The sequence below is a fragment of the Zingiber officinale genome, chromosome 5B (genome assembly GCF_018446385.1).
Source record: "Zingiber officinale cultivar Zhangliang chromosome 5B, Zo_v1.1, whole genome shotgun sequence".
Lineage (NCBI taxonomy): Eukaryota > Viridiplantae > Streptophyta > Magnoliopsida > Zingiberales > Zingiberaceae > Zingiber > Zingiber officinale.
Window position 1 is genome coordinate 92,086,147 of NC_055995.1, and position 22,944 is coordinate 92,109,090.

At 41.1% G+C, this 22,944-nt stretch overlaps 3 protein-coding genes across 3 annotated transcripts; all 3 read right to left on the reverse strand.

The window, feature by feature from the left end:
* Positions 1-6,721: 6,721 nt before the first annotated feature.
* Positions 6,722-10,033, reverse strand: LOC121985003 (vacuolar protein sorting-associated protein 32 homolog 2-like). The gene is made up of 4 exons (XM_042538232.1): positions 9,389-10,033; positions 7,735-7,834; positions 7,093-7,178; positions 6,722-7,000 (listed from the first exon to the last, which is right to left on the reverse strand). Exons 1-4 carry the CDS (start codon positions 9,470-9,472, stop codon positions 6,968-6,970), a joined length of 303 nt encoding a protein of 100 aa, XP_042394166.1. The 5' UTR covers positions 9,473-10,033; the 3' UTR covers positions 6,722-6,967.
* A 1,333-nt stretch (positions 10,034-11,366) lies between these two features.
* LOC121985002 (chaperone protein DnaJ-like) lies at positions 11,367-13,695 on the reverse strand. Its single transcript, XM_042538231.1, has 6 exons — positions 13,564-13,695; positions 12,405-12,482; positions 12,227-12,302; positions 12,006-12,079; positions 11,858-11,925; positions 11,367-11,683 (listed from the first exon to the last, which is right to left on the reverse strand). The coding sequence occupies exons 1-6, from the start codon at positions 13,588-13,590 to the stop codon at positions 11,644-11,646; spliced, it is 363 nt and encodes a 120-aa protein (XP_042394165.1). The 5' UTR covers positions 13,591-13,695; the 3' UTR covers positions 11,367-11,643.
* Positions 13,696-13,744: 49 nt separating this feature from the next.
* On the reverse strand, positions 13,745-15,288 carry LOC121985001 (cinnamoyl-CoA reductase 1-like). The gene is made up of 5 exons (XM_042538230.1): positions 15,111-15,288; positions 14,870-15,030; positions 14,571-14,780; positions 14,136-14,476; positions 13,745-14,056 (listed from the first exon to the last, which is right to left on the reverse strand). Exons 1-5 carry the CDS (start codon positions 15,241-15,243, stop codon positions 13,960-13,962), a joined length of 942 nt encoding a protein of 313 aa, XP_042394164.1. The 5' UTR covers positions 15,244-15,288; the 3' UTR covers positions 13,745-13,959.
* Positions 15,289-22,944: the final 7,656 nt, after the last annotated feature.

Below are 22,944 nucleotides of genomic sequence, written 5' to 3' on the forward strand. Positions count from 1 at the left end.
ATTAAATAATTCTTTAAAAAAAAATTCAAACATTTTTAAACAATTTTTCAAAAATATTTTTATACTTAGAAAAATATTTCATGCATAAAATTTTTTACTTAGAAAAAATTCTAAACTTTCCTAAGGTAAAATTGCTTCTGAAATTAGGAATTTTTGCTTAAATTTCTTTTTGAAAATTATCTTACATAAAGTTTAACTTAGAAAATTATTTTACCTAAGTTTAACTTAGAAAATTATCTACTTAGAAAATTTTCAAAAATATTTATGTTTGCCTAAGTTAGAATTTTTTTATAGAAAACTTGAACTTTTCTTTAGAAAACTTCTACTTGTTAGTTATGACCCTCATTTTTTTTGCTGTGATCAAAGGGGGAGAAATAGGAACAAGTTAGGAAGGAACAAGTTAGGAAGAGTTAAAATTTTAAAAAAATTTAGTATTGCAAATTCTATTATTGCAATCTTTATGGTTAAACTGTTAGTTTAGTAACTTCTATAAATTACTATTTATCTATTTTTTCCCTAACTTGAACTTGGGTTGATGCACATCAAAAAGGGGGAGATTGTTGGGCCCCGTGGTTGTTTTGATGTGATCAACCAAGTTAGGTTAGGTCCTGCTTATTATTTGATCCCTGTGTCTAAGTGTGTAGGAGCTTAGGAGCGTAGGAAGTCGAGCGGAAGACGCAGCTAGCGAGAAGGACGTCACGGGAAGGGAGCCGACGTGCTCGGTGCGTCCGAAAGATGAAAGAGCTGCGGAAGAGTACATTGGTGGACGAGAAGGTTGTGCGCGGTGTTCGAGGGACGAGAAGCCGGGACGAAAGTCTGCTCGAGAAGAAGGCCAGAAATTAGGTTCGGGTGAGCCCTATTTCGGTTGGCCATAATCACTCAAGCAATCGGAGCTTCGGAAGAAGAAAAGGAGTCAAAAGGAGCTGAAAAAGCTAGCTGGAGGCGCCTTCAACGAAGTGCTGAAGGTGCCTGCGCTGATTGCAGTCTTGGAGGCGCCTACATTACCTTGAAGGCGCCTCCATTACCTTGAAGGTGCCTCAACCTTGTCCGAGGTGCCTCAAAGGCATTGGAGGCGCCTCAGACCCAGTCAAGATGATTGTTTGCAAAGCAGATAAGGTTTTATCCGGTCAAATCCATTGGAGGCGCCCTCAATTATCTTGAAGGCGCATCCAAGACCCGAGATAGAATTTCCATGAGCTATATAAAGGCTCCTGGAGCTAGGAATAAATCAATCAACTCTGTATTAAGTTCCTAGCAACTTCTGAGTGTTCTTAGTGTGTAAAAAAGGCTTCTCTGCCTACAGTGAAGGAGACATTCTAGTGAAACTGTTCGACTTCCTTGGATTAACAACCCCCTGGGTTGTAACCAAGTTAAACTTCTCGTCTCTCTTTTATTACTACTGTTTTACATTTTATTGTTGCTATTAATCTTTGAGTTGAAAAGTCTTAAGGAGGGTATTCTTTATTTACAGGCAATTCACCCCTCCCCCTTGCCGGCCTTGCTACACCAACAGTGACTTAGTGAAAATTTGTCTTTAGCTTCTCGAAGGCTTCTGCATATAACTTGAGTCGGGGGTTGCTAATCTCGAACGCCCCTGATAACTGTTGGGCGGCCAACTGGGTGTCCGAGTGAATGAGGACCTTTGTGGCTCTGACATGCGTCGCTGCTTGCAAGCCGGCTATCAAGGCTTCATACTCAATCTCATTGTTTGTGGCGCTATAATCCAGCCGAACTGAAAGTTGCATTCGGTCTTCCCTTGGGGAAATGAGTAGGATGTTGACCCTGTTGCCTTGTCGGGTGGCAGAGCCATCAACATATATTCTCCAAGTTGCTTCTAGCTCATCGTTCTAGATTTCTATGATGAAATCGGCCAAGGTCTAAGCTTTTATTGTCGTTCAAGGTTGGTATTAGATGTCAAACTCACTTAGTTCAGTTGTCCACTTTATCAGCCGACCAGATGCTTTAGGGTTGAGGAAGACTCTTCCCAAGATACTGTTGGTCATCATGACAATTGGATGGGAGAGGAGGTATGGGCGGAGTCTCCGAGCGGATAGTACTAAAACGTAAGCTAATTTTTCCAGACCAATGTAGGGGGATTTAGCGTCTTTCAATATATGACTTAAAAAATACACGAACTGTTTCTCTTGCCCATTCTTCTTAACTAATGTCGAGCCGATCATATTTTCGGTGGATGGCAGATAGATCTAGAGCGGCTCTCCTGTGTTCGGCTTAGCTAATATAGGCAAGAAGTTGAGATAATCTTTGAGCTCTTCAAACGCCCGGTCGCACTCCGTATCCCACTGGAATTTTGTCACCCAACATAGCACCTTGAAGAATGGTAGGCTCCGATCAGATGATTTGGATATGAATCTAAACAGAGCGGTAATACGCCCGATCAACCGTTGGGCTTCCTTCAAGTTGCGTGGCGATGACATATCTTGCAGAGCCTTGACCTTGCTCATATTTACCTCGATCCCTCGCTCAATGACGATGTATCCCAGGAATTGACCGCTCTTGGCGCTGAACATGTACTTGTTCGGGTTTAGCTTTATTCTGTAAGCCCTCATAGTTTGGCAGGTCTCCTTGATATATGTGCAAAGATCAACAAGTCTTGGAGATTTTATTAATATGTCGTCAACATATACCTCTATGATTCGACCGATCTGCCGCGAGAACACCTTGTTCATGAGCTTCTGGTAGGTGGCGCCGACGTTCTTTAGTCTGAACGGCATGACGTTGTAGCAGAGTGTTCCATCGGTCATGATAAAGATGACCTTTTCTTGATCTTCTCAGACGAGCGACACTTAGTGATAACCTTGATATGCGTCGAGCATGCAGATCAGCTTGCAGCTTACCGTAGAGTCCACCATCTGGTTTATCCAGGGCAGCAGATAGAAATCTTTCGGGCATGCTTTATTCAGGTCTGGAAGTCCATACAGACCCTCCATTTGTTGTCCGGCTTGGGGACCAGTATGATGTTAGTAAGCCAGCTAGGAAATTGTACCTCCTGTATGTGGCTAGCTTCCAGCAATATATTTATCTATCTCCACTCGGATGGGCAAGTTTTGTTCTGTACTGAAGTTCCTTTTCTTTTGTTTTACTAGTTGCGCGTCTGATCGGACGTGTAGTTCATGCTAAGCCACACTTGGCGAGATGCCGAACAGCTCATGTGTCGTCCAAACGAACACATCATGATTTTGTCTCAGGCAGGCAACTAGTTTTCATTTTTCTTGTCCTCTAGATCGACAGCGATGAAGGTAGTTACTTTCGGGCGGTTAGGGTGGATCTAAACTTCTTCTTTCTCTTCGTAGACCAGCGTGGGGGGCTTCTCAATGATGGCATTCACTTCCAAGCGAGGTGTCTTCCAAGCGACTCATGTTTCCATTCTGACCATCTCGACGTAATAACGTCGAGCGACCAACTGATCTCCTTTGACTTCTCCTACTTTACCGTCTACCGGGAATTTGTTCTGGCAATAGGTAGACACCACCGCTCGGAACTCATTGAGTGGCGATCGACCTAAAATGACGTTGTAGGCCGAGGGCGCATCTACCACTATGAAATATGTGGTCCTTGTCCGCTTCAGGGGTTCTTCTCCAAGTGAGATGGCCAACTTGATCTAGCTGATCGACAACACTTCGTTGTCTGTGAAGCCATAGAGCGGAGTCGACATTGGCAGCAAGTCACTCCGATCAATTTGCAATTGATCGAATGTCTTCCTGTATATAATATTCACCGAGCTCCCTATATCAATAAAAGTTCGATGGATTGTATAATTGGCAATTATCGCTCGGATGATTAATGCATCATCGTTGGGGACCTCCAAATCCTTAGGCCCAAAGCTGATCTCGGGTCCTTCAGCTTTCTCCTTGCTGCAACCAACGACGTGGATCTCGAGCCGCCGCACATGCAACTTCCTTGCTCGGTTAGAATCCCCGTTGGTCAACCCGCCGACGATCATTCCTATCTCCCCCGAGCGACATTACTTCAATTCTCTTCTTCCCTTACGGATGGTCTGGTCCATTCGGAGGAGGCTCGGGTAGGGATTTAGCCCCTTTGTGGTTGGTGGTGGCGTGGCCCAGTCGTCCTTTCCGAATTCCTTCGTTCTACAGATCAGCTTCAGTGACGCCGATCTGGAAGTGGCAATCTTCGGCAATATCCACGCGGAACCGACTTGCTAGCTGCTAGGTCGTAGTAGCCCATGGTGTTGTGCGTTGTCGACTGGTTGAAGGTGCAAAACATCGTTGCCCACCTCTTGCTTCTTGGATGAGTGGCTGCCACATGTTGTACGGCATGTGGCCGAGTCTCCTAGTGTGGAGTGGCTCCTGACCGAGGCCCTTTAGGTGGTTGATGATTGCTTGGTTGACGCCACTCGGATGCTCCTGTGGGCTTGGTGGCCATCTCCTTCTTCCTTGCCGCCTAAGATTCTTCCATATTAATGTATTCATTGGTCTTCTTTTGGAGATAACCAAAGTCCTTCGGTGATCGCCGTATGAGCGATCGGAAGAACTCTCCCTCGGTGAGCCCTTGGGTGAAGGTGTTCACCAACACATCTGAGGAGACTGCTGGAATGCCCATCTCCACCTGATTGAAGCGCTGGATATAGGGCCTCTCAGGCCCCTTGCTTCAGCGAGAATAGATTCACGCTCGTCTTCTAGTGGCAGAGACTACTAGCAAAGTGATGTAGGAATGTCGCTCGAAAGTCCTTAAAGCTGTGGATTGAGCTGTTCAGCAACCGTTTGAACCATCGTTGCATCGATCCAGATAAAGTGATAAGAAAGACTCGGCATTTCACCCGGTCCGTATACTAGTGAAGGGTGGCCGCGTTATCAAACTTGGCCAAATAGTCGTTGAAATCGGTTGCTTCATTGTACTCTTCGATCGCCAGCGGAGTATAATGCTTCAGCAGAGGATTATTTAGGTTACCCTCCAAAAATTGTTGATTGACCCACTCGGGTGAGTCATCTTCCCTCGATGCTTTTCCCTTTCGTGCATCCTGCACGGGCGCCTCATCCAAAGAAGATCTCCGGTCTCTATCCGCTCGGCCTCTTTCTTCTGGGGGAGCCCATGATAGTGCTCAGTTGAAGGGGATTGACACATTACAGGCATCCCCATAGGAGTCGATCGATCTCCTATTTTGCTCACGAGCGGAAAGTTGATTCGCTCGATCTTCTCTTTCTCTTTTAGCTTGTCGATTTGTTGCAGAGGCAGCATGCTCATGCGTTGGCCAATCGGCCAACGCCTGTTGCTGTTGCTTCAATATCTTCGTCACTCAAGCTTGTATTAGTGCATAGAAATCCTCTTGCATCTGTGTCATTGTTGTGAGTTGTCCAGCGTCTTCCATCTTCTTATTCGGATACAAGCCACGTTCCCACAGACGACGCCAAAATAATCCTGTCCGAATGAGGGAAGCTGGAAAGCTGGGGATGGGGTGACTACTGACGGGATGAAGACCTCGATCCTACAAAACAAAACCAAACCAGGGAAGGGGTTTCTGTCATTGGCCCTCCGACGCTCAAGTCAGAATCAGGAAGAGAGAATGAGTAATCAGGAAGAGAGAATGAGTAATCAAGAAGTATGAATATCTTGTCTTTCCTTATACCTGGCGTACACTTTTATACCTTTCTTTGTGATCATTCATCTGCTCTTATTTAATGGTATTAATTGTCAGAGGAAGGTTTCTTTGTCTTGACTTCCGTGCATTAATGATAGATGGAGTGTTCTTCTTTGTCTTGGCTTCTTCATATTTAATGATAGACGGAGTGTTCTCTTTTGTTTCCTTGTCTCCTCCTGTGTACTATCATTGCTTGCGCTAGACGGGCGGTCCGAGCAGCTCATTTTCTTGCCGATTGACCCATAATGGACATTTGTCCGACCGGCCCACTCCTTTACTGACCGAGATAACCAGACGACCTTTGACCGAGGCTCTTTTCGTAAACTATGACGTTGACCGCCTTAACTTTGACCGACACTGTGGTAACTGACCTATGATGGGTGGGCTCTCCCTTATCACCACGTTAAACAGCTTGACTCGTTTACACCCCTACTCCAACTTACATTTATTCTTTTTTTTATTAGATATTTAGATTTTGTTTTTCTGATATTAGATTTATGAGTTAAAATTATATAAAATTTGAAGGGGGAAAAACAAGCATCAACCTAAGGAAAATAATAGTAACTCATAATTTTCAAAAAAAAATTATGACATGTATTAAAAATAAATAAATTAAAAATCTAATTTGCGTCTCTTTTTAGTTTTAAAATTGTACATTTAATTATTTTAAAAAAAAACATCCTAGACAAGTGTAAAGTCCTAAATGAAGATTAACCTTCAATATGGTGGAATAATAATGTAACTAAATGCACTCAGACTAGAAGATTAAATAATAAGAAGAATCGCATCAACCAAATAATGTATGTTGTCAATCTCAATATTCATGATAAAATGAAAGTTAAACCTGTTTATTTCAAACGAATTATATTTCTCTAGAAGTAAATTAGGTTGGCAAAAGATGACTCACTTAATTTTGTGAGCCTTAGATTTGGATTACACAGGTCAGACTATAGACAAGCTTATGTTTCAGTTGATGATCAAATAAATAGTTTGTTTTCAGATTCTTAAACTCCCATGAACTCTTTTAACCCATTTAAACACAGATCTGTCATTGTAATTATAGTGGTAACGAAACTAATTCTCCCAACAAGAATAATAACAAAGACGATCATAAAAAATAATTGCATTAACTCCAAGAATTACACAGTTCCAAAACTCAAACGCGGATATTGGCGTTTCATGGTGTGTTTGCTAAGAACAAGTTGACGAAGCCAACACTTGCAGGGCAGAGCACAAGGTCAAATATCAACACTCTGCATAGTTACGATATCTACGAAATGGTAGAAGTAACAAGTCGGTCTCAGTTTCCATGAACAGCTCTTCCGATGAGTGTTTGTGGTCTCCCAAGCTTTGCTACCTCGTAAGGCATCTTTCTAGCTTTTGCTCCTTCAAGAATAAGATAGACCAAAACTTTTGATTAAATTGTTTAAATTTTCACAGCGATAACTTGAAAATCAGCAGACTGATGCATCTCCTACCTGGTTGCGAATGCGTGAATGGAAAAGTTCAAGCTGCTCCATTTTGCCTTCGTAATACCTTTTCCTCTTCAAGCACTCCATTGCAGCTGTTTGGGGAAAAAGAAGATTAAATCATTCTCAAACTGTGTCCTATTGCACAATGCAAAAAATACAATCACCAGTAGTTAATAGGAACTAGCAAGAAGGAAATCCGAGTTAAGTATCGCGCTTCACAATAGCTAAATGTTTAATGGGTCAGAAGAAATATAAGAGCAAGTTTTGCAGTAATAGTTCCTTGGGTAAATATTGTCCTTTTTCGTACTACATATGAATTCACAAGTGATCTTGATTTGTCCAACAAAAAATAACGAAGATGTACGAATTAATGCTACATGGTGTGCGCATGCACATGCAAACATACACACAGATTTTTTATTTTCACGAGAATGCAAGCTCAATCATTTTGAGGGATGCCATGTCCATCCAATATTATCTTGATCATCTAGTATTTGCAACACACTGTTAGACATTGAGATCCCAAGAATTTTTTAGACCTTGATAAGATAATGTTGCGAGTTTCCAACCATGTTTTTGTATCAGAATGAACTTGGATAAGGAATACTATATTCTCTATCATAACCAAGATGATTAATATCAACCAACCTTGTCTATTGTTTGCCCTGGAAAATTGCTTTGCTCTGTCAATCTCTAGAGAAATCTTCTTTTGCAGAGCAAGCTCCTTTTCCTGAAGCATTTCCATAGTCTGAAATGGAAGGAAACCACACATAGTTGCTGGGTAAAACTCATATATGTATTCATAAGCATATTAACATATATAGAAATCTTGGTTCCAAGAAACAATCGAGCTGGATGAAGTATCTAAATTCAGTAAAAGAATATAATTCAAGTTTATCAACAATTAAGAGATTTAAAGACGGCAATATGGTCTGCGATGCAGCAATTGATCCAACAAGTGGTCACAGAAACAACCAACAGATGCGGGAGAAAAATAAAGTTGACCGCCCATAACAGATATGTTACAGTCAGCAATTGACATCTGTTTTCCCTCCTGCCCTTCTCTCACTCGAGCATTTCTAGATTATGATATATACCAGGATAACTCCATCTCTTACTGGTCTGAAGATTTTTCTCTAGGCATCAATAAAAAAAGAAAAAGGCATTTTCAAAGTTACTAAATCATTTTTATGGTTCGTATATGATTGTAAAGGGTATATTTCATAATTGACCAAGAAATGTGAGGATTTATTTTCTAAAATGACCTAAATTTTGTGTTTAGTTTACTTGGATAGAAACAACAAAAAGAAGAAATGCTATGAAAAAAAAACTACTAATTTCTTTACTTTACTTGAAACGAAATAGAAAAAGGAAGGAATTTAATCCATCTTTTTCCTCTATCAAGATAAATGAAATATACAATTATTTTCTTTCTTTTTCTCTTTAGTTAAAATTTCCATTTCTCTTCTATTTTCTCGTTTTCAAGCAAACACAGCATTAGAGTTCGAAACAAAAACAGCCTCGTCAACATAGCAAGTAGAAGTTTAGAACATATAATTATTTCCTTGCTCGAAGGTGGTTTTCTATTACTATAGGTCACGATTTTGTTCACATTTTTTAGACAAAGTCTAGGTCAGTGGTTTAGACATTTCTAATGATGGCTATCTACGCATTAAGCAATCTTCAATCATTTTCATACAGGCATGGGGCTGCCATTGACAATTTTTTCCCTTCAAAGCCTAGTCCTAAACGATTCCATAAAACAACATAGAGAAGCAGCAAAGGTCTGATCTCTTCTCCTCCCCTTTGTAGAAGGACTTCTGAAAAAAAATGAGAAAATCCCAGTTAAGACCAGGCAGCCAGACCAAATGTTCACTGTTCTAAAAAAAACACTCAATTTTGATAGCCTTCGACATGAAATATTTCTACAGGGACTTGGATTGAGCAAAACACTCCAATGGTAAATACGAGATTCGTTATGTATTAGGTCACATTAAATTTGGCTCGATATAATCTTAAGAATGCGAAGGCCCAAACCTACTCTTCATTTTTCCATTCCAAAATAAACAAACTTGACCAGTAATACTGCGTCAAATTCTCCTTCCCACAGAACCCATACTCCGTGGCAGTGCGAAAAGGGATGAAATTTCTTGTTTTTTTAGACTACAATGGTGCCAATATCCAGATCGAGCCGACCGCGCCAAATACACCACCAAGAACTGAGAACAACGGAACCCTAGAGGAAGAACAACTGATGTACCCTAATTTGACCAAGGAAAGAAAGATGCCGAGAAAGACGAACCTTCTTGAGCACGGAGGAGGACGAAGTAGAGGAGGAGGAGATCTGCGAGCCGCCTCGGCATGGATGAAAAATCTTGGAGAACATAGTCGGCGAGCGAGGGCGGCGCTGGCGACGAGAGAAGGAAGAGGCGTCCGTAACGAATTCCAAATTCCCAATGGGACTAGGAGGAAAGCAACGGTGCTCCGATCGTGGGAGATACAAAAAGATTCTGGTTAATAAATGAATTATTGGAAAATTTCAATCCACGCCCTGAAGTTTCTTCGATTTTTCAATATGCCCTTCGGTATTTACCAATTTACCAACGGACTATTCAATTTTTTATAATACCTAAAACGCACTCAACTTTCAAAAGGTTTTATTTATTTCCTGAAATACTTTTCTCCTTTGAAAAATATAAACTAACAACGGCTTTAATTGGCATATGCAATGACTACTTGACTAGCCATCCATCCAACCTCTGATCGTGAAATCGCTCTCAAAGGCTAAGATAGGCTTAGCCGTGACTAGTTGAATTGTGACGGCGATCGTGCCGGGCAGCCAAGACAATTGATGTAGGTTGGAGCCTTTGAGTGTGAAATCATGGTTAGAGGCCGCGATGGAGCTTAGTCGTGATTTTGCGACCCCCTATGATTTTGAAATTAGTAGGGTAGTTGCAATTTCGCAATCGTAAGATGGCAATTGACCTAACCAAGATCGACTTGGTTGTTAATAGCAATTACGGTTAGTCCCGCCAATTGCGCCAGTCCACACCTGTAAAGTACTTATAGGTATTATTAAAAAATTAAGTGTGCCTTTTCATAAATTACCATTATATAAAATACCCACACAACATATATTTGAATTTTTTTAAATATAAAATTATTATCAGTATTTTTTAAAAAAATTTATGTATTCCTTTAAATTTAAAATTTTATCCAAAAGCTACATGATAATTGTTTTCCCACCCCACAGCGCGGCCCCTCTCTCTCTCCTGTTAAATGATCTTTTTATCTTCTTTTTTAAATAACAAATTATTTTATTTTCTCAATTTTATTTACTTCTTTAGTTTTATTTTTTTTTTAAATTTCATTTACTTATTTAGTTTTATTTTTTTAATAAATTTTATTTATTATTTTTTCATCAATGTTTTTATTTTTTATCCATATTTTACTTTTAAATTTTTTACAAATAACCTTTAAAATCTACTATGGAAAAAAATAAAAATTTATAAGAGATCGAATCTTCTGTCCCAATATCACATATCCCCGTGTCCCATTCGTCGCCCCACCCATCGTCGATGGCCTCCGATCGCCGTCCCGATTAAAATATATCCTAGGAGAAGATGAACGCAGTGAGGTCATCATCGCCGTGATCAACATCGAAATCCGACCGAATCTGAACAGACTTTTCTTCACCACCGATTTGAATCTCTTCTCAGATTCGACCGAATTCCGATGTCGATCGATGACAACCCTCCTGAGTTCACCTTTCCCTTCGAATATAATTCTAGTCGGGACGACGACCGAAAGTCGCCGATAATGGGCTGGAGATGACGAGTGAAATATGAGAATAGAAAATTAGGAACAGAGGATCCGATCTTATAATACAAATATAAAAAACAGCATAACATTCTTACTAAGAAAATACTTAATAAAAAAATAAAAAAAATAGAATAAAAAAATAATATAAAGATAAATAATACCAGGGGTTGGAAAGGGAGTGGGTCAGAGAATGCAAAAAATCAACCACTAAAAAATTAAATAAAAGATTATAAATATATAATAAAAAAATATTGAAAAGAATAAAATTGATAAAAAAAACTGATTAAAAAACAAAAATCAATAAAACAAAACAAAACAAAATAAAATGTGGAGGAGAATTGGAAGGGATATAAGGGTAAAAAAATAAGTGGGATCCGGAGGGAGAGTGTCAGAGGAGTGGGAAAAGCACTTCTCAAGCTACATACTTCTTTCATAAGTATATGTTTAGAGATAGAGAGGATTTCAATCTTTTGGCTAATCATTCACTTCGATTCAACCAAACATATAAAGGTCTATGTTAAGAACGAGGGTCATCAAAGCAATTACCATAAAATAAATTGGTAAAAACATGGAGCATCACCTTTTAGTATCCTTGAAACAATTATAATACCTTCTATTTTCGATATGTTAGTAATCGTCTTGGCCATGGTTGTTATACGACGAGTTTCATATCACAAAGTTATCGACGAGTGCCTTTCCCGATCAAAAACTGGGGAAAACAAAAGAATGCCGATATTACTGATCCAATGCTTCAGTCTCCGTTAGCTTCTGTGACCTGAGAGCCATAACACTCATACAGCTATTTATGTATGCAGTAAAACAAACAAATATTTTTGAAAAAATAATAATAATAATATTATTGACGACTAGCATCATTTTCGGAACATTATGATGGGATTATGCGACTTGGCTTTACTTAAGACGAATAGAGTGACAAATGCGTTATTACCATGAAGGGCGGCCAATACCGAGGCCATTGCATGTCAATATCATTCCCTTGAATCTTGTAAGATATTCCTGGATCAAGGAAAAGAACCAGGAAAGTTGATACATGTTGCTGAGTAAAACTCTGTGCAAACATATGGAGTGAATATTACCTGTAGAGTGTACTTATCGATTTCGTAACTACCCGATATGTCATATTCATGCCGCTTATCTGCATCACCGAGCACTGCAAAGATCCAAATAATCAAGATTATTATCCTAGTTTTTGTTTTACACAATCACCGTTTGATAGAATGAGTCTCATTTGATACCATTTTATCTGACATGATCAAAGAGTAATGTACTAAAAAATGGATGCAATTTTAAGTATTACCTTGGTAGGCTTCATTAATCTCCTGAAACTTTGCAGTGGCATCACTATTCCCCTTGTGCTTGTCGGGGTGCCATCTCTGATACGGAATGAAATGAGTTAAGTTATCAGTGTGTAGTACCTAAATGGGTGATGATTCTCGCGAATGAAATGACACAGGAAGCTTTTAGGTAATGCTTACTAGTGCAAGTCTTCGGTAGTTGAATCTTATAACCTCCTCATTTGCGTCATAGTCAACCTCCAAAACTTTATAGTAATCCTGAGAGAAAAATACACTTACAAATTAAAGAAGAATTTTGCAACCACACAAAGCTAGTTATATATCTAAAGCTAAGAAACCGTCAAATATAATTTGATAAGCTCTATGGATATTATTGTTTCTTCATACTCCCTCAAATGATAAACAACAATGAATCAATTGAATTTCCATCAAAAAAAAAAACCCAGACTTCTAATATTTCAAAACTCATCTTGTTGAGTTGCATATGAACTGCAAATAAAAGCAATACTAGCTTAATTCTGTTTAATAATTGAGGATATAACTTGTGTTTACTTTGTAGCTTAATGATTTGGTCACTTCATTTACTTTTGATACTGATCTAAACAAACATTTGGAAATTTGCTCAATATGTTGTTAGAACTTGAAAGAGATGTGATGATAGTCAAAATATCGGATCAACTACTGTTTAAAAACATTCATTTTGAGGTGACAAACAAAGTTTGTTTAAAATTAAGCTAGCATATATAAAACAGTAGGTTTGATATTGATCTCTATGACCCCTCTCCAACTGATGCTAAGAATTAACTACAATTACTTCAACAAGCTTCTATGATTCTTTCAAATATTGGTTGTGAAATTTATGTATTTGTTTCAATATTCTCTTGCTAATTACAACTTTCAGAAAAAAAGAAAGATTGTTGCAGAGGAAAGAGTAAGACATCAAGTCCTTCTAACTTAAAGGGGCAACAAATTGAATGGAAGAAAGCGCAATTAAGATCACTAATCAATGGACTTGAGACAAAAATTGATTCATGGAATGATTACAAATCCATGCAACAGCAATTCATTTAAACATGTGTGAAGTTAAACGTGAAGGGGATAACAAGCAACAAGGTAATCTAAAAAGCTAACTACAAGTTAACTGAATACGATGGAAGGTTCAATGATCATCCACTGCAGCCAAAATCCCTAATCCAGAAAGGGGCCGGCAAAGACCGAGAATCGAAGTCACCCAAATCCCTAATTGGATCAAAAGCAATTGGGGTCGATTTGTCCGGCACTAATAACAACGCTAAAATCAAGCACGAAGAAGGACGAAGCGAGCGGAGGTTTCTTCTACCTTTATGGATTCCGCGCCGCTCTCCATCCAACGCGAAGCTGGAAGCGGTCGCTCACATCCTTCATCAGGAGGCGGCCGCCAGCTCCTGGTGAGAAACGACGAAGTCGACTCGGATCGGATCACGACGGAGAAAACGGACCAACCACGAATTCGAGCAGCTAGGCGACGAGGAAAGCGATCAAAATCGAACGCCGGAAAAGCAGCGCCTCGATTTGGATAAGGACGATGACACGGTTCCTCCCCAAAAGACTAAGAACAAATTTGACGGCATGAACTTATTCATAATCTTTCTTAAATGATTAAACTCACTGCATAAATTATACATTTATAGAATTCCATATTTTCCACAAATCTAAATAATCAACGGCTCTACATCTTCATGTAGCACGTGGCGCGCTACGCTTCCACCTCGGTCCTCGTCGCGTCGAATTCCACCATCAATTTGCTCAGCTTCTTGTTCTGGATCCTCGTCCGTATCGCCCTCAATCCGTCACTGTAAATTAATTATTCAAATAATAATAATAATTATTATTATTATTTATTTTATTTTAGTTTATTCAATAATCGATTACCTTGATGGAGGAGGGGAAGGCGATTTGGGGGACAGCGCCTGGGCGAGCTTAACGGCGTCATGTACCCGGCAAACGGCGTTGCTGAAGCAGAGGTAACGGCCGTAAGCGGCGGGGGACTCGTAGGCGGCGACGTGGGCGTCGACGAGGTAGTCCGCGTCGACCGTCACGAGGACGCCGTCGTCGTACATCTGTCGGGCGCCGTCGAGGTACTGGAGGTCGGCGACGGCAAGCTCCGGGTCCGTGGGGTGGCCGGCGTTGACGGCGACCATGTCGACGCCGCGGTCCATCGCCAGGGCCCACGCCGTCCTCTCCGCCAGCGTCTTCGCCAGCGCATGCCAAAGCTGCAGCGCCCGCTCAATTATGAATCCAGCTCTTCCTCGATATTTCGACTGATTCGCTTCCAAGTTTACACGAATTTGAAAAGAAATTAATTACCTTGAACCTTTTGCACAAATTGGGCTCGCTCCAGTCTCTCTCGTCGACGACGCGATCGTCGTCGTCGTCGTCGTCGGCCGACCGGCGGCGTCCGCCCCACACCACGGCGGTCACCGACGACGTGAACACCACCCGCTCCACGGTCTCCGCCTGCGCGCACGCTTCCAGCGCGTTGTGCGCGGCTCTGACTTCCACTTCCACCGTGAATTCCTGAATCGGCCATTTTTAACGATCAGATCTCAATTAGTTAATTCCCCCAAATCTCAAATTAAATCCATCGATATCCGACGGGCACTCACGTCGTAGGTTTGACCCTGAGGCGGGTCGAAGGTGTAGAAGAGGCCGGAGCAGCCCCTCACGGCGTCCACGATGCTCTGGTAGTCAAAGGGGTCGGCCGCCAGCACCTTCAGCCGCAGGCCATCGCCGGCGGCCAGCTTTCTCAGGCTCCCACCGCACGCGCCTGCACAAAACCACCCCAAATTTAGGCAAAGATAATCCACCAAATCTGCAAAACAGACGAAGATGGAATCGCATGACGACCATGGTTGTAAGAGGCGGCGTGAACCGAGTAGCCCCTCTGAAGAAGCCTCTTGACGAGGGAGTAACCGAGGCGGCTCGACGCGTCCATGACGCAGACGCAGTTCCGGTCCCGTTCGACGAACGCCGGCGCCATGAAGAAGAAGAAGAAGAGTCGCAGTGAAGATGAACGCTTAGCTAGGAAAAGTGTCTATTGATATTTATATCATGGAAGGAGCAAATTGTAATTATAATCATCATCATTATCACTATTTTTATTATTTATTATTTATTATTTATTATTTATTATTTATTATTTATTATTTAATGGAAATTACTTTTTTGTTGACTAGTGGAAAAAGTCAAGATTTATTAGTTGATACAAAAACGTCAAAACAGGGATTAAGTGAGGTAGGTGTTAGATGGAAGGTAGAGAACTGGAGGACAACGAGGACGATAGGTAGGAAATGTTATCCGTATAATAGCATTGAAAAAAATACAATATTAAAGATCTACATTAATTTATTTTAAATTGTTTTGAATTTAATAGTTTTAGAATCTCTAATAAAATATTTTACTAAATTGTGTCCTAAAATGTATTTGAAAATTCAGATACATATTTGGGACAAAGTGAAGTAAAATTTCCCTTAACACTCTCAAATCTTGACAATGGTTTATGAGTCATTTTCAACTTTAAAAAACTTTTTCTGATAAGTCTAATTCATTATTTATTATTATTATTATTATTATTATTATTATTATTATTATTATTATTATTGACTTGTTTTTTTTTCCTAACCTTATGTGAGGTCGACAGCCATATTATCCATTCACAAATATTGGAGGATTATTGGTGCAGCCGTCTTGGATTAAGATTAATTAGTTTAATTAAATTTAAGTGGGTTAGATAATATATGAGAAGAGGTTAAATATGTCAAAGTTGATTGAATATTTAACGATATATGAGACGGGAGCTAAGTGGGTCAAGAAGCATCACACGTTAGCAAACGAAAAATCTAAGTGGATCAAGGAGGATTGTGCGTTGGCACAAGAAAAGTCTGAATGAGTCAAGGAGGACTGTATGTTAGCAAAGAAAAGTCCAAATGGGTTTGGGAAGACCACACATTGGTAAGAGAAAAGTCCTAACTACGGTTAGACAAAAGAAAAATACAAGTGGGTCAAGGAGGACTGCACTTGGTGATTGAAAGACAAACGAAAAGTTGGCAAAGTCCAAGTGGGTCAAAGGTTGGCTGAAGGAAAGTCCCTACAGGTCATGGTTAACTTGATGTTGGACAAGGAAATCCTAGACTTGGATTAAGTAAGTTGGGGTTGGGCAATCGATTGACCCTAAGCTAATCGATTAGGAGGTTCTTGTGAGAACACAGAAAGGGTCACAATCGATTGGGTCGAGCTTAATCGATTGGGAGCTTTATGAGAGAAATCGCAAAAACAATTGCTGAATTGATTGTCCCAATTAATTCAACCAGTGCTAATCGATTATGTAGTGTTTTGTCATGAGAAGGAAAAATTGATTGAGACAATTAAAGCATTTTTGTGAGCGAATAGAGAGTTACGAAATCGATTTGATAATCGATTAAGACTCTCTAAATCGATTGGAATGACTTGCCAATCTATTAGAGTTTCGAAAAAGGAGTCATTCTGCAGATTGAGCGGGCAATTCCTATGTGCCAATCGATTAAGAGTAATCCCAATCGATTAAGAGTAAGCCTAATCGATTGAGAGGTATTGAAGAACCCTAGAAAAAGGTTTTCATGGATTTTTTCAAATTCATCTCTCTCGCACACTCTCTGCTAGTTCTTGAGCCCTTAGAAGAAGAGTGTTGCTACATTTTCCAACGACAACTGATCAAACAAGGTATTTATTGTATTGTGTATTTATTTCCTTATTATATTTTCTTGTTGTGAGCTTGTACGAGATTTCTTTATCTCTGTATTGTTTTCGAGAAGGAGTGTGTGTAATGTGTGAATCCTTGGATTAGTCACCTTAAGGATATGGATATCAAGTAAAATCCCAGCATTAGCATTAGTGAGTCTTCGCTACAAAATATTTGATGCAAAGCATCATCGAATAAGCGATCGGAATTAATCACACCCTTAGTTCCTGGAGTGTCCTAACAACAAATAATGATGATCAATAAATATTATGTCATTGTATGTCAAATTATCAACATGACCTTCAATTTAGTTGCGAAGCCATCTTAATTTAATGGAAAAAAAGATACATGAATCATGGATGATGTGAGGGTTCATAGAAGGTGCCACACTGTGTCTAAGGGTCAACGTAGCCAGTGGGATATTAGTCAAAGTCAAGGTCGGTGAAGGAAGATGTGTCGCTCGGGTGATGACCAAGCCGATCAGGAACAGGCAAGCTTGTCTGAGTCGCCTTCACAAGTTTTCTAGCCAAACGTAGTCAATGCTCGGGCAACCCTTCGAAAGATTGCTCGGATACCCTTTATAGGTTTTGGCGAACAACATCACAATGTAGGTACACTGCTGAGTTATCACTCGGAAGGAACATTTTAGTAGACCTTTGGGCTGCTTATATTATTAAATTCCTAGTGTCACCCATATGAAATGTTCATTATGGACACATAAATGCATGGGGAATATAAACTGTCAGGGGAAAGTTTAATTTAGTTAAAAGGATCTCATCAATGAGGTTATATTAAAAGTTAGAGGAAGACAAAAAAGAAGATTCCTGGTAATTAATGAACCAATTATTAGTTCATTAACTCTCTTGTAATAAATATAGCCTCATTAAATGGGGAAGAAAAGTGAAAAGTTCAAGAAAAATGTATAAAAGGACAATAATAATAAAAATGGAGATCCGGAGATTGAAATACTAGGTCTATTCCTCGTGTCTTCTTCTTCCTCTCCACCGTTACTTATTTACGCATCGTTGTAGTTGCGTCAACTCTCTTACCAAGCGCACCAGCGAAGTTGTCCTCAAGTTTCTTGGAGCAGGATCAAATTGGCGAATTCAATGAAAATTCTATTCACTTGAACCGAGACTCATGGGAGACATCGACAATATTACTCTGACACAAGCAGAGTTAGCGAAGATTAATCTGATACTATGAAAGATGCCTTATGTTAGGATCTTCAGATAGCGGCTAGAGAGGGGGGGTGTGAATAGCCGACCCCAAATTCTCGTTTCTTCCTACAATTTGAGTTAGCGCAGCGGAAATAAAGAGTAGAAACGAAAATGGAGAAGATCAAACCTCAAACACGACGATATAACGAGGTTCGGAGATGATACTCCTACTCCTCAGCTTGTCCGTAAGGTGGACGAATCCTATCAATCCGTCGGTGGATGAGACCCCGAAAAATCGGCTAATAAGAACTCCTTCTGGGTGGAGAAACCTCACCACAATTCCTTTTGCAACAGCAATACTGGAGTACAAAGAATAGAGCAAGAACCAATGGACAATATGAATGTAAAGACACCCTATCAGGTTTTCTTGCCTTCTCGTTGTCGACTGGAGTCCGTTGATGAAGCAACAACTTCACAATAGCAGGTAGAAAACCAGCAGATGGAACCTCACATGAAGCTTCAGAAAAATGAAGAGCTCAGCAAAGCTCTGGTCGCAGTCTTGAGGAGGAAGAAGTTCACTTATCCACCTTCACTGTAGAGGCTTATAAACTGCACCTGTGAAGAAGAAACAGAAGACACAGAAATCTAGCCGTTGTGACTCAACGGGTAAACCTAGACCGATCAGGCTTCACCCTGATCGGTCCACAAGACATCTGATCGGTCTGTGGACCAATCAGGCCCTAGGCTGATCGGTCCCCAGACCGATCTCTAACTCTCACAGAGAGTTGGTTCCACAAGCCTGATCGGTCTGTGGACCGATCAGACTATAGGTGGATCGGTCCACAAACCGATCCCCTCCTATCGTCCATCGCTTCCTGATCGGTCTACAGACCGATCAGATAACCCACAGTAAGCTTCTGTTTGGTTACTGATCGGTCACCAGACCGATCAGATAAACCAAAGTATCACTGGATCGGTCAACATGCCGATCTAATGCCTATGTAGGTTTTAGAGCTTCCCAGCCCTAAACCCTAAAGCCTTCCCGGTCTAGAGAATGAGCTACCAAGCCCTCTCTGACCTAGTCCGGAGAACGAGCTACCGAGCCCTCTCCGACTTCCTCATCCGGTCCAGAGAACGAGCTACCGAGCCCTCTCTGACCTAGTCCGGAGAACGAGCTACCGAGCCCTCTCCAACTCTGTCTGGTCCAAAGAACGAGCTACTGAGCCCTCTCAGACCTAGTCCGGAGAACGAGCTACCGAGCCCTCTCCGACTTCGTCCGGTCCAGAGAACGAGCTACCGAGCCCTCTCTGACCTAGTCCGGAGAACGAGCTACCGAGCCCTCTCGGACTTCGGAGAACGAGTTATCGAGCCCTCTCCGACTTCATCCGGTCCAGAGAACGAGCTACCGAGCCCTCTCCGACCTCCCATGCCAAGCTTCCATACTTGGACTTTTCCGTGCCAAGTCTCCATACTTGGACTTTTCCCCGTGCCAAGCTTCCTGCTTGGACTTTTCCCGTGCCAAGTCTCCATACTTGGACTTTTCCCGAATCAGGTCAACTCAAGTCGGGTCAACCAGGTCAACCTTGACCAAAGGTTGCACCCACAATCCCCCAAGTTCCTATTCTTGTCAAACATCAAAATACAACTTCTCCATTCTTGTCAAACATCAAAATATACCTCGAGTCAGGTCAACTCGAGTCGGGTCACCTAGGTCAACCTTGACCTAAGGTTGCACCAACAATCTCCCCCTTTTTGATGTTTGACGAAAACCATAATCAAGTTAGGTTAAACCTAACTTAGGTTTTCCAATAGTTCTCCAATGTTCTTCCTCGAACATTCTCCTCAAACTCCAATGTTCTTACTTGAACATTGTTTGGACATTCTCCCCCTTTTTGACACACATCAAAAAGAGTGAATCAAGGTCAAGAGTTTCTTCCTAATGAAAGTCCCATACCTTTCATTGAAACCCTTAATTTCCCCCTTGATACTAAAATCAACAATCAACTTAGTGATAATCTCATATCACTCATCCTCAGAAATCTTGACGAGTAAGAACTCCCCCTAAAGGTCAACTCCCCCTTGACCATTAGGTAAAACTCCCCCTAAAGGTCAACTCCTCCTTGACCATTGCACCAACAATGTCTTGGAGAGTTTCAACCCTTTAGAAATCTAAAGCACCAACTTCCATAGCTGAAATTTTAGACAACAGTCGAAAATCAGCATTTTGGCACGCTCTGATCAGTCACCAGACCGATCCACACTTCCCTGGACCGATCAGGACCCCCTCTGATCGGTCCACAACTCTCTGATAAGGATTTCTGATTTTTCTCCCGAAATTCAGAAACCCCTAAAAAATCACAGAAAATTTCAAAAATTATAAAATTTTGAGGATACATTCCTCATGACATATATTATCATGGAAAAATAGTTTTCTATGAAAATAACTCCCATTTTTAAATCTTGATACAAAGTTCGAAAGACTTTGAAATAGCTCAAGGTTAATCCATCTTTGTATCAACTTGCTCAATGATGAATGCTATCACTAGAAAAGCTTCATCAAGGTTTTTCAAATCAATTTTGAAATGATTTTAAACCATTCAATTTAGGACCACAATCTTAGGACTAAATGTACATGACTTGTACACAAGCTTTCCCTATGATCCTCAATTTCGAATTAGGCTCATCTAGGTACAAGAACTATGCACATTGATCCTAACTCATCATCCTAATATCTCACACACATCCAAAGTGTATCAAACACATCCAAGTCAATTTTGATGTGAGATATGGGTTTAGGTCATCTTAAGCTAAGTTCTCATGCATTTTCTAAACATCAATTTGATCTCCATATCAAATTGTGTTTCTATCCTTAAATCAATTTAATTGATCATAAATGCAAGAGATGATGACATGGCATAAAATAATATCATAAGTGAAAATATGTGTCAATGTCATGATGTCATGGCATGAAGTATAAAACTTAAATAAGGCATGACATATAACTAACCTAAGCATTATCATGACATTTCAAATGAAAATAAAATAAATATGATGTCATGACATGACATATGACAAACAATGTATGACAAATAATATATAAAGGTATAGAAAATACATAATTCTAGCCTTAGTTACCATTTTTGATAATTTTGATCATTTTGCCATAAATTCTATATTCCTAAGTGTAATAGACCTAAAGTCATATACTAAAGATTTTTAGATCACTATGTGCCGATTAGATTGACCCTAGAAAACTCCTAACCGATCCCCTCCTATCGTCCATCGCTTCCTGATCGGTCTACAGACCGATCAGATAACCCACAGTAAGCTTCTATTTGGTTACTGATCGGTCACCAGACCGATCAGATAAACCAAAGTATCACTGGATCGGTCAACATGCCGATCTAATGCCTATGTAGGTTTTAGAGCTTCCCAGCCCTAAACCCTAAAGCCTTCCCGGTCTAAAGAATGAGCTACCGAGCCCTCTCTGACCTAGTCCGGAGAACGAGCTACGGAGCCCTCTCCAACTTCCTCATCCGGTCCAGAGAACGAGCTACCGAGCCCTCTCTGACCTAGTCCAGAGAACGAGCTACCGATCCCTCTCCAACTCTGTCTGGTCCAAAGAACGAGCTACTGAGCCCTCTCGGACCTAGTCCGGAGAACGAGCTACCGAGCCCTCTCGGACTTCGGAGAACGAGCTACCGAGCCCTCTCCGACTTCGTCCGGTCCAGAGAACGAGCTACCGAGCCCTCTCGGACCTAGTCCGGAGCCTCGTCCGGAGAACGAGCTACCGAGCCCTCTCCGACCTCCCATGCCAAGCTTCCATACTTGGACTTTTCCGTGCCAAGTCTCCATACTTGGACTTTTCCCCGTGCCAAGCTTCCTGCTTGGACTTTTCCCGTGCCAAGTCTCCATACTTGGACTTTTCCCGAATCAGGTCAACTCAAGTCGGGTCAACCAGGTCAACCTTGACCAAAGGTTGCACCCACAATCCCCCAAGTTCCTATTCTTGTCAAACATCAAAATACAACTTCTCCATTCTTGTCAAACATCAAAATATACCTCGAGTCAGGTCAATTCGAGTCGGGTCACCCAGGTCAACCTTGACCTAAGGTTGCACCAATACCTTATGCCTTAGAACAACATCAAGTAAATCAAGTACGACAGTAGCAAGTAAGTCAAGAGCAACCACCTCCGGCAACAATATGGCAAGAGTCGGCTCATCACCCTCTCATGGAGCCTTGCCTACTGTGCAACTAGAGCATCCCCATCTATCTCAACCCACGATGAGGCACACTGGAGGCGCGGGGCATCATCTGGTCAGGAATTTTGAACGTGCCCGATCGGCTGAATCGTCGACTAGAAATGTGTTGGTGCAACCTTAGGTCAAGGTTGACCTGGTTGACCCGACTCGAGTTGACCTGACTCGAGTTGTATTTTGATGTTTGACGAGAACATGATGGGAGATTGTTGGTTTAACCTTAGGTCAAGGTTGACCTGGTTGACCTGGTTGATCAGACTCGAGTTGACTTGACTCGAGTTGTATTTTGATGTTTGACGAGAACAAGCTTGGGAGATTGTGGGTGCAACCCGTGGTCAAGGTTGACCTGGTTGACCCGAGGTGAGTTGACCTGACTCGGAAAAGTCCAAGCAGGGAGCTTGGCACGGGAAAAGTCCAAGCAGGGAGTTTGGCATGGGAAAAGTCCAAGCAGGGAGTTTGGCATGGTGAAAAGTCCAAGCAGGGAGCTTGGCACGGTGAAAAGTCCAAGCAGGGAGCTTGGCACGGGAAAAGTCCAAGTATGGA

Excerpts from the sequence above, each read along its gene's own strand:
- LOC121985002 (XM_042538231.1), bottom strand. The coding sequence starts at position 13,590 with ATGGAGAGCGGCGCGGAATCCATAAAG. Across the intron at positions 12,303-12,404 it reads ACTACCGAAGACTTGCACTA|AGATGGCACCCCGACAAGCA; the intron begins GTAAGCATTACC and ends ATTCCGTATCAG. Across the intron at positions 11,684-11,857 it reads GGTATTGGCCGCCCTTCATG|GTCACAGAAGCTAACGGAGA; the intron begins GTAATAACGCAT and ends TATGGCTCTCAG.
- LOC121985003 (XM_042538232.1), bottom strand. The coding sequence starts at position 9,472 with ATGTTCTCCAAGATTTTTCATCCATGCCGAGGCGGCTCGCAGATCTCC. Across the intron at positions 7,179-7,734 it reads CAGGGCAAACAATAGACAAG|CTGCAATGGAGTGCTTGAAG; the intron begins GTTGGTTGATAT and ends TTCCCCAAACAG. Across the intron at positions 7,001-7,092 it reads ATTCACGCATTCGCAACCAG|GAGCAAAAGCTAGAAAGATG; the intron begins GTAGGAGATGCA and ends TTATTCTTGAAG.
- LOC121985001 (XM_042538230.1), bottom strand. The coding sequence starts at position 15,243 with ATGGCGCCGGCGTTCGTCGAACGGGACCGGAACTGCGTCTGCGTCATG. Across the intron at positions 14,781-14,869 it reads CTCAGGGTCAAACCTACGAC|GAATTCACGGTGGAAGTGGA; the intron begins GTGAGTGCCCGT and ends TGGCCGATTCAG. Across the intron at positions 14,057-14,135 it reads CCTTCCCCTCCTCCATCAAG|TGACGGATTGAGGGCGATAC; the intron begins GTAATCGATTAT and ends ATTAATTTACAG.